General features: G+C 40.0%; 1 protein-coding gene across 1 annotated transcript in view; it reads right to left on the minus strand.

Moving 5' to 3' along the window:
• LOC138007484 (A disintegrin and metalloproteinase with thrombospondin motifs 18-like) overlaps positions 1-1,980 on the minus strand; it is a 41,077-nt gene extending 39,097 nt beyond the window's left edge. Inside the window, exons 1-2 of the mRNA XM_068854434.1 lie at positions 1,777-1,980; positions 1,563-1,599 (exon numbers count right to left, since the gene is read on the minus strand). Of these exons, the coding sequence (XP_068710535.1) occupies positions 1,563-1,599; positions 1,777-1,848 (109 nt within the window). The 5' untranslated portion in view covers positions 1,849-1,980. The remainder of the gene's footprint in view (positions 1-1,562; positions 1,600-1,776) is intronic.
• Positions 1,981-11,780: the final 9,800 nt, after the last annotated feature.

An 11,780-nucleotide genomic window follows, 5' to 3' on the forward strand; every position in this document is an offset into this window, starting at 1 on the left:
CTTCGACAAGAGTATTTTGTTACTCCCTGATGAATATCACACGATCTAATAAAGAACTGAATTTTTTTTCGCTAATTTAAGGGTCTCCTATAACCTACTAGATCGGTTACACCTTTAATCGGTTTGTTTATGACAATCAATAAGGACAGAAACAGGACAGGTGGTGTGTGTATCATCATATATCACTTCGATGTCAACATGCTTATCTCACTTTGTGGATAAGCTCAGCTCTCTGTTGAAAATGAACTTTCCCCGAGTAGGAAACATCATCGGACAACGCGTTATGTCAGTTGGAGAGAAAGCCAAGACAAAAACCAGGCATTTTTTTGTGACTCAAGAGCCTTGCTACTTTTCGCCCATATTTTCTTCTTTGAGTTCTTGACGTACAGTCCCTTTCTATTGCCTGTAAAGGAAATTAAGCTTGCCCCCGCATGTAGCGTGTCCCTAAAGTTTAGGGGGTATTTCCATGAGACCGGGACGAACTCAGACCCATGAGTTCGTATCGGCCTCCGTACGTACATCTCTTTTTCCTGCGTTTACATGAGACCAGACTGACACCGTACCGGTCTGAGTTGGCACCGTTCTCAAGTGATCTCAAGTCACGATGACAACAAATCTCAGAATACTGTAGGTCCAGACATTTCAAGCCCGTACGCTTAATTAGGATCAGCGATATATTTATTAGACGAAAAATATAATTTCATACCGAAACCAGGCTATTTCCATGTCGTCAGGGTTTTGTGTAAACGGCAGCAAAAATTTCTTACCGGTCTGAGTTTGTGCTGGTTTTACATAAATACCCCCATTTTCGTGGAGTGTGTGGCTACTTGCGGTCTCTTCAACAGTCCCTGGCACACACACGTCGCACCATCGGTAAATACACTTTGTGGAAGGTGCAGAAAGACAAGGGAAATGAGAATTAAACCAGCGAGAAGTGCGGATTATGCACTTCATTCCTCTTTTTTGCACGATATCCTGTTAATCCTTCTCTGAATTGTGAGCCCAACTGATTGTACTAAACCATGAAAAAACCTTAAAATGTACAAGCACTCATCTAAAGTAGCTCGGAAAAATAGTTTGAACAGTTCTCCTTTGAAACATCTCATATTGCGTTTCCGTAGAGCGACCTTTCGCCCACGACCCACTCAGTCTGGAAAATGAGATTTTTGAGGGAACAATTGCCAAGAGAATGTAGACTACATATTTATTGACTGCTTCACCCATCATATTGACTGAAGCAACACAGAGGCTAGGAGGGTGAGGCTGTGCAACGTACGTGAGCCCATTGTTCTACAACACACTGTAAAATGGAACATCTGTTAAACACACTTCACGCTTCCTGTGTCTACGTACAGTAGGACGTACAAAATTTATATTGTGCTATAAAACATCATATCAAGAACTCTCTCGATCTCTCGCGGCTTAGACGAAAGAAATTTAAATGTTAAGATTTGCGTTAATCTGACTGATGCGGCTTCCAGAATTTGGAAGGCAATCCGACCGGACGTAATTTAGAGCTCTGTGGCGTGGACTTAAAAAATCGTGATTTGTACACTGCTTACCTTGTTGCTCTTCGGGGCTGCGGTGTTTGACCTTATCCTAGAAATCCCAGACAAAAAAACACCGACGGGTAAGACAGAGGCAACATTGTTTCGAGACTTGGTATGTACGTGAATGATCTATTTGTTAAGATTAAAGTACATCAAGCTTCCCGAGTGTGATGTAACTAACGTAGATGTAAAGAGAACATGGGTAATTTTTAATTCTATCACTGACCTTCTTTGTGGCGTCTGTCAATGTCCATGGACTCAAATAGAGCAATAAGCAAAAAGCGAGAAAGGTGGACATATCACCTGATTCCAAGTAATTATAAGACAACGTTTTCGGAATACGCAACGGCGTACAGACACAAGCTCGCGGTTAAGTGAAACAGTTGATTGTGACTTGCTTGTTATCTCGTCTGTCAAATTATGGAATAGTGTCGAAGGATGACGTCACATCCGCTGTGCCTTATCCGCTATGGCCTCTGATTGGCTCATGTGAAGTGGCAAAGGAAGACGTTGACGATTCTGTTGCAGTTACTCGCGTCTCACATGTAGCACAGAGTTAATGAGTTTATGCCAGTTTTCAAGTGGAGTTAAATATTGACGAAAGCAGAATCTGACAACTTGTAATTTTCTCTCTCTGAACTTGCCGATCAGATCAAATCAGCAGGGTTATCGTCTACGTTTGCTTCCTTGAAAAACTCTTTGACAAAATTATTATTATTTTTTTTTTTTGGACTTGTTCGGGAATCGAGCGCCAAGCGGCCGAAGCCTGATGTTGATTCCCGATGCTCGGTGTCGTATATCTCCCACTGGTGGGCCGGTATTGGGCTAACAACATTCCTTCTGTGGCGAATTATGGCCAACAGCGCTGGTTTTTCAAGCCCCGTGCAAAACACTGACCTCCGAGCAAACTTGAAATGTTAAGCTAGATTTTAAGATGTCACTGAATTTGATTCAAGGCTAGCTTTTTAAAATGAAAATAATTAGCAAATATTCAACGAAGTGGAGGTGGCTAATGGTGGATATGTACCGACACTGAGGTGAATTAACAAATTGATGTCAGTTTTTCTTTCGTCTGTCCTGTTATTGATCATGAATTTCGTCATAACATTGTCAAAGTTGCTGTGGATCCACGAGGCGATAGCCGACACTGAGCCGAGTGGATCCGCAGAGTGTCCGCATAGTGTCAAAGCAATTTATGGTTTCCTTGGAGAAGGGTTCACGCAACGTTTACCTGTAATCACTGTAAGCCATAATACGTACTTTTTGTTTTCAACTTATGCCCCACATTCTCAAGTTTCCTCAAAACACAGGGCACAGGTTATCACGTACCCAGATCTTACTTTGTTTCACACTGTGAGAGATTTGAGTACCAGGCGGAGTCTCAGTCGCCAGATCGGTCGGTTGTCTGTTCTGTTTGGAACCAACGCCTCAAAGGAACGTATTTCCCCTGTCTAAATACCATTTTTTAAAAAAATATTTCAACACCATTCTTTCGGTTCGCGTTCTTATCGTTCTTTAGAGGTTTTTTGACCGGAAGCTTGCGTTTCTAAAAAGGTCTAGAAATTGTTTGGTTGTATTTTTTCCTCGTTTCTAGAAAAGGAACCTTTTTTAACCCATGAAACCTTTCAATTATTTTTCTGGTCATCTCCGTGAAAATATGATTAAAGCCTGACAAGCTTTTCAGAAGAATTTGGATTTATTTTTGTTTTTAACGGTAAAAAACTACGACGTTTCGAAGTCTCCATGACCTCATTATCAAGTAGAATGTTAAAACTGATGTAAAATTGTAGCTCAGAGATTATATACAAATAAAATGTGATAAACTTCATTAGAATAATGAGCGTTCATTGTTATTGGTGTTTAACGTGTCAGTTCGTGCAGTATATGTTAAATAAATACTTTTGCACGTATTGAGTCAGACTGCGTGTTTAGCTTTGGTTTTCGTTCGCGAATGAATAACATTTCGTGAATTAGGCAGTCCATTTTCCCGCAACATTTCTTGAGAACAGAAAACATTTCCTCTAGGCTATTGAACGCTACGCCGTGGGCTTCTTTCAGATGCTTGCCAATGACAGAGGCTTTATGCTCTTCTATGCGTTGATGAAGATGGCGTGTAGTATAACCGATATAATCCGCATCGCACGAATCACATTTGAAAATGTAAACGACGCATTGGTGGTTAATTAAAGCGGGCTTCTCTTCTTGTATCTTGAGCTTTTTTTTTCTCGATCTTACGACTCGTGAAAACTGGTTGTAGGTCAGTTCCGATTTTCCGGCCAAGATCTTTCAGCTGATGTGTTGCTGTGTCGCCCGATTTTTGGTCTTTAATAGTTCAATATTGTTGACAGCATTATCAAGGTGTAGAAGAAGGACTGGCTTGAGAGACTGGAATCAGCAGGAACAACATCATCCCAAGTGAGGCGGAGGACAGCAAATGACATGTACAGGAGGCGTCGATCACAGACCAGCGTCTATTTTGATACCAACATGGAAGGTAGTGGTGGTCATACGTTTGACAGTTTATTTTGGCATGGCAAGTCATCCAGACCGTTCTGGGGAATCCGCAGGAACGTAGTGCAGGCTGGAAACAGTTCTTGGTGAACACGTGATGATGGCAGGAAAACATACCTTCAGTATCACGAGTAAAAGTAAAACATGACCAAACCAGGAGATCACGTGCAACAAGATTATTTTTTCCTTTTTTAACCAGTCATATTCTTGCTTTCTGGTACGGACGGATTTGAAGTAAATAGAGAGAATAAAGATTTATTGATGTGTGCCCACGTTGTGGTCAAGACCTTAAAACTGGTCATTTCAAGTTGTTGTTTTGTTGAGTACGGGCAAGAAGTGTACAAAATTGCGTGCCGCACGTGCAGCACGATCATTTTTATTCTTTTAACCAATACTATCACTGCTTTTTGGCCTTGTCGTTGCTGGGGTAGCCGTTGTCGTTTCTTAAACTCCCTAATACCATTTAAGCAACACGTTTTCCGTGTTTCCATAGCCTCATCTAAACACGAGGGGGAGTTGGGAGAATTCGAGACAGTTATCGACCTCGTCCCCAGGGCCTTGTCCTCTGCGATTTTCAAAATGGTAGCTCGTCTGGAGAAGACCCTGGTCAAGGCTGGATCACGTGGTACAAAATCTTCAAAGATCTATTTTGCTTTTAATGCCATCCTTTGCCGCCATTTTGTTTTGGTATTCTCAAAATATCACGTGATAAAAATCTCCAAGATTTTTGGAGATTTTGTACCCCATGATCCAGGCTTGACCAGGGTCTTCTCCGGACGAGCCGCCATTTTGAAAATCGCAGAGGAGAAGGCCCTGGGGACGAGGTTGGGCAGTTATGCAAACCCGAGACGCAGTCGAGGGTTTGCATAACTGTCGAGAATTCTCCCAACTTCCCCCGAGTGTTTAGATGAAGCCATGGAAACACGGAAGGAAGTCCTTTATTGCTTTTATATAATATTTCTCTTTGTATAATATTTCGACAAATGAAGGAAAATTCTTGATTGAAACAGATTTTCTTGATGCACGCTCATATTTCCTACCAACCAATCAAAACGCGCGTCTGACAATACATAACAAATCAAAATTCATGTGATAAACTAGACGACCACAAGAGATTGCTTTCTAAGTGACGGGGGAACCAAAGAAGATGTCACACTTGGTTGATTGGTCGTTTCTATATATTTAAACTCTATGGGCTGATTATTTAAACGAAGCCAAGGTTAGACCTGGATGAGTCAAGGCTTAGACAAGTTCTTCATAAACCGTGCCTAAAGTTGGTTTAATTTGCATTATGAAGGGGAAGACGAGCAGAATTTCACGAGGTCTATGGTTGAACCGATGTTCAGCATGCACTACATATAAATTACATGTAATCTAGCAGTAATCAAGGATTAGTGAGATTCGTTCGATACTTGTTTTGTCATCGATGAGGAATTTGAAAGTAGTTGCATATTTGGGGAGAACCGTTTTCATCCCTTTTTAGTATTTGTTCAGTAACGAAGGCATCCCACTATAAGGATCTTGAATGTTCTACATCTACATCTTTAATCTATAAAGGTTTCCCATTACATAGCTGTGGTTAGGTGAAGTTCACAGCATCGACATGCAGCTTCAGCTCATAAATAAATCAGAAATATATTAAAACAAGACGCCTATAAACGCGTATCCGTGGGATGAACAAACAGTTAACAAAAATTGTCCAGTTACAGTGAACTTCAACTACGGGTAAACTTACTAGAAAGATAAATCTGTGATTTAACTTGCAGTGTTTTGTTGTAAAACTCTATTATTAGTGTTACTAAATTTGCAAATGCATACAACGAAGCCCTATCAGGGGTTATCAGGATATACGGGATATTTTGCGGGAAAATTGACGAGATAAGGGATATGGATATAGCAATTCCATTTCCCAGTCGAAATTTCTTAGAAGTCCCAGTCCCTGCTACGCAGTAATATCTCAACCGGAGTTATGATGGAGAAAATGTAATTCTAGAGCATCGATATGTTTTATGAAGCAGTTAATGATAAGTCTTAAAACGAAACATGAGAATACTGGAGAACGGAGGCGATAACGACAGTGCAAGGTATAATTTTCAGCTGCATGGAATTGCTTACTCAAGCTGTCCGCCGAAAAAGGTCAGCCACCACCTGGCACACGATCTTCCGTTTCTCTACGTCACCTTTAGAGTCACTGTCATCATCATCATTACTAAATTCATCAACAGAATTATCCTCACCAGTATCCTGCTCGGAGTCTTCGCCCTCATCACTAGACCCACAACAATTGCTAGGCCGAAGGTCTTGCAAACCGGTAGGGTAAGTTCAAGGACGTTTCCTTCAGTCTTATGCCTGACACATTTACCAAAGGGCCTAGCCCAATAAGTCATCTGAGCTTCTTCTTTTCCACTGATTACATTGGCTGCAATGGGTTTAGGGAAATCGATTCGTGCTAGTGAAGCCGTATTAGAGGTAGAGATGTTGTAGGTAGGGAGCTTTGAGGTTCACAAACAAGTTTGTTAGCATCACGAAGGTCCTCACTCTCAAATGGTAGTGACCAGGAACGCTAGAAGACTTCATGAAGTATTTGATATCAGGAAGAACTAATACCTGATAACCTCTAAAAATGCAAATGCCATTCGCACCGAGGAGTCTTTATCTCCCATTCCCAGTAACAAAATCCCAGTTCCCAGATATCAGATCTCATTTTCCCACCAAAAAATCAGGTCAATCATATCTCAGCTCCCATTTTACCCCTTCATGTCCCTTAATATTTTTGTGACAAATTAAATAATTTATTTACTTATGACTATTTTGAAGCCACCATATGTTCATATGTTTCAGATTCAATCACATAATCTCTTAAACTATTCCAATCCCTAATTGTTCTAGAATTAAAAAAAAAACTAAACTTGTAAGTATTTCCTGATGAGTAGGGTTGAATGAACTTCTTACGATTATACTCAGCATACCACTCAACGAGAATATAGTTCAAAACCACTGAAACATAGCATTGTTAAACGTATTTTAGTATTTAAAAGGTAGATATAGGCATATTTTTATCCCCTAAAAATTTTTTTATCTGTTCGGATTCCCTAGCTGAAAGTTTAGTGATCCAAAAATTATAGGGATCAAAAGTTACCTTTTCCAAAATTTCAGCCATAAAAAAGGCTCCCGAAAATTCTATAGGTGACTAGGACAGGCAGGCAAGCAAGAAATTTTACAACAAATGTTCCGAAAATTCGAGATTTCAAATCGTCTTCCGAACAGATATTTGCCGAAAATTGACGTTGGGTGCCTCTGTATACTGGCAAGTGATTCTTCCCTTGCGCTTAATGGTCAGGTATCTTAAGGCAAACTGCATTGTTTACAGTCTTCCATATAATTTGGAGTCTAGCATTTAATCTCCTCCTCTGAAGCGATGACCAAGCAAGCTCTATTAAACGATTGGACACTTCTCGGGGTTCTCTGATGGGTCCTGATGTAACAGGATTTGATCAAGCGTGCTGCCCTGTGTTCAATTTTCTACATTTCCAGAATGTTTAAAAAGATGGGGGTCCCAATCACTACAAGCGTATTCTAAATGGGGTCTAACAAGGGTAAGGTAGGCCTGTACCTTTACCTTAACTGTACAATTACCTAAATTTCTACGGAGGAAAGAGAGAATCTGATTAGCTTTCTTAGTTATAGCAGCTGTATGGAGATCCAGCTAAGATCACGTGATAGCTCTATACCTAAGAAAGGGTGGTGGGTGGCCGCCGGGAATGTGACTTCTCCATCTTGTTAATAAAAACCAATGGGAAAAGTAGCCCTAGAGAATCGCATGAAATTAAATTACTTTAGATTAAATTTAAGGTTCCATTTGGAGGCCCACAAGAAAAGATTAGCCAAGTCTTTTTGCAGTATTCTTGCCTCATTTTCAGATGTTATTAATCTGTAGAGGACTGTGTCATCAGCGAAACGTAAATTAATCTTTGAGGAAAGATGGTCAGCATTGTCATTGACAAACAACTATTAATTTTATTAAAAACATTATGGATTACATGCGTTATAATGCAATATCAGTGGTCTTTCTTGCTGGATAGCAAAACAGCGTAACTCCCCAGAGGGAGAGGATAAATATCTACTGGTTAAATCCTAAAATACGTTCAAGTGTTTAAATGGTTTTGAACTATATTCTCGTTGGGTTCCCCTGTTGTCTTGCCCCTTAATATTTAAATTACGAATTCTATGACGCAATTGATGACTGGCTCATTGACGTAATTATCATCTGTATCTTACTATTTCAATCGAGGCGAATTAACGACGGCTAAACCTGCTTATAAGAAGGTTTAGCCTGCTTTGTTGTTTAATCGATGGCTAAGCCCCGTCTAATCCTTTACTAGAGGTGTCAATGGGGTTAACCGTCAACCGTCAAATGGCCAAAAATTTAAACGTCAACCGTCAAAAACGCAAAGTAATTTTATCGTCAACCGTCAAACGGAGCAAGCCAATATCAGCAGTCAAATGTCTCACATATCGTTAAATAAAGAAGTAAAGGATTGACTTAAATAGGGTCAAGTTATGTTGTTTATAAATGATCGTTAATATATCACACAAATACATTTATGTGCAAGTCCTTTAACTCATAGTCTCGGATGAAACCGGTTAGCGACAGAACTGACTTCCGTGTGTTAGTTAACACTGCCGGTGTCATAAAACGTCAGTCATCACGGGTCACACCACTCCTATTTTAGAGTCGGATAATAGCTATTTGCTGGCTCTGTGAAATTGCTTATTTCTTCTTTGGTTATCAGGCTCCATAGAGGAAAGATGAAGTTGCTTGTATGGACTTAGTTCGATGATAGCTGTTTCAACTGCAGCCATGAAAATGTTGGCAAAGGATACTGCGATTTCGTACGTTTGAAAGAAAGTAGTTTTTCCCGTTAAACAAGAAACAAATCTTTGAGGAAGTGAGTAGGTATGGGAGGGTTATGTTTATGGAATGTTTCGTACGTGGAGCTGGCGATTAGTACGCCCAGCGGTAACGAAGGGAATGAAACGCATAGTAGAAGATCAAAAACCTCCTTTTTAATTCACAAATTATAGCATTAATTGGGTTATTCAAATATGGTGAAAATTATATAGTTTTATTAAAATTTACAGCTAAATTTGTACTTTAATTTCGTGTTATAAACGCCATTTTAAAACATTAATTAACCGCCAACAGTCAAATGACCTAAAATTTCACCGTCAAGCGTCAAAATGGCATATTTGTAACCGTCAACCGTCAAAGGGAACCCAGCCCCCCCCCCCCCCCCATTGAGACCCTCTTTACTAAACTGAACTGAACTTTTTCTAAATAACGGCAACTTTTTACAAAACTGTGCTTTAGACCAGCACTGTAATGAATCCGTTCTAAACCTCGTTTAAACTAGACCCTCCGTGAGGGTACACTGGGTTGCCTGTGGTACGTGCACCGTTCCAGACAATTTTTTTCAAGTTGGGGGGTCATTAAGAAGACCATTTAAGGGGTCACCCAGACGTCTTAGCAGCAGACGCCCTTTGGCTCACAGGTCCTCACACATTCGTACGACGAAACAGATCCTTTTCTGGGGTTAAAAACCTGGCTACCGGCCTGTTAATTAATCATTTGTAGAAAGAAGAAATTCCTGTCCTCTTTAGAAAAAATAGACACGCATTGCTTACGTTGGTAGTGAAGTAACACAGCGATTTATTCCATATAAAATGTCAACTGAGCTGTGTGTTGTCTTCCAGGAGATTCAAGTTGTCCTTGCGTAATATGTAGCAGTAACAGTGCACGATATTGTTTTGGTATTGTCTATCATTGTAGTGCCATGGTAGAAGTCTTGGGTAAATTGCCTGAGAAGACATGTGGTTACTAGCAAAGTACTGAACCCAAAAAGATTTAAGAAAATAAATGGGAAGTGAGAAACATATGCTTCTGGGCTGACATGTTGTTAATTTTCAAGCTCTCTCACAACTTCTTTCACCACAAGTTTAAGCGTGCGTTCTGAGCATCTGACAGCTTTGTAATACTAAAGTTTACTAAAATGAAGCATCTGTGTCAAATGATGGCAAGATACCGGGTTTTCGTTTCTTTTTCTGTCGAGTGTTACAAAGTTTGACAATAAATGAGCGAATTCAAAACAAAGATCACAATCGCCCACCATTGTTTCTGCAAAGTCAAAAATTTACTCTCCAATCACCAGGTAATTCCATCATTTTGGAAATAGCAGCTACTTTATTATTCATCGACAATTTTTTGCTGATTTTGGGGCTCATTTTGTTGAACTCAAGCACGCTTCCAACAGACCTGTTTATTTTCGTGACTTATGCGCTACCACAAAATTCTCCCCGTATCACATTTCAACACATGTATGCAAATTTGTTAAGCTCGAAAATTACACAACATGATAAGTTTACAAAAGCTGGAAATTTCACAGAAATCTTTTCCAGCGAAACATTTATTGAAACAAACAACACATTTGCGATTAAGAGGCAAGAAACCCTTCCTATTTCAGTTGCGTGCGTGCAAACGAAACACACAATCACAAAGCATATGCAATTTATAAATAAATTTCTGACAGTTCACATCAAACCCTTTTCAAAAGAACCTCGACGGTAAATAATAAAAGACAAAAGAAACAACAAGCTTTCATTCAAATAATTTTTCACTGTCACATTTCCAATTTGTTTTTACCTTTGCTGAGTGTAGTCTTTAAATGAATGTAACTTGCCGGACAACTTAGATGCCACTTCAGTAAACACAGTGATGCATTCAAGGCGTTCGATTCCTTCAGTGTTTGTTTCATCCATAAAATAATTGCCATTTGACTTCAGTGTTGTATATAGTACCAAGCTAAAGCTTACTTGATATCCAACGGCGAAAAATGAAATTGTTGTCGAAGACCATTACTCGTCGCTTTAACTTCCAGGTATTTATTTTTCATCGCCTCAGAGTTGTTTCTCCAATTGACGTTCCCTTCTTGAGCTCCATAAGGGCACATTTAGTTTAAAGATGCACTAAAACCCCATTTGCGTTACAATGACTTTCAACGCCATTCCAGGTTCATAATTAAATGTCCTCCCGTGTGCACCAGAGAAATCTACGCATTACCCCAGCCCTCTCAAACCTAACAAAATACGCTCAGAAGACTCTATGCACAAAAACACCACTAAGCAGGGGAGTGACAGGCAAGACTTTTACCGACACGGAAAAAAATAAAACGACGAAACGCTACGCAGATTCCGACTGGGTTTAGCAACCCAGTAATAATTGGTCCTTCAAGTCGAGACAAGAATCCCATAAGTAGGAGCCTCCCCGATGCACTATATCCTTGAGTCAACCTTCACGCCGCGGTATCTTTCTATTTTTAGAACTAACCCTTCAGCAGGAGACTGTCGTTTACATCAATTTACGCAATGTGTACAATTTGCATACATTGTTTTTGCTATTTTTGTCTTCGTTTGACAATAACTTTATTCCAAGAGAAGAAATTGCTTTATTTTGATTGGCCATTCTAAACGGAGTGGGCAGAGCCGAAGAACTCGTGGCGTTCTTAAAAAAGAAAGATACGCGCAAAAGTTGACTCATGAGGCTTGAATGGGAGAGGCAAGCTCCTCCTCATTGGCTCCCGTCGAGACTATGTGGATTCCTGACAAGACCGTTGATTGACAGGGTGCCTAGCTTTCCCTTCATTGTATTGTTCCTCACGAGAA

Source organism: Montipora foliosa, chromosome 6 (assembly GCF_036669935.1).
Source record: "Montipora foliosa isolate CH-2021 chromosome 6, ASM3666993v2, whole genome shotgun sequence".
Lineage (NCBI taxonomy): Eukaryota > Metazoa > Cnidaria > Anthozoa > Scleractinia > Acroporidae > Montipora > Montipora foliosa.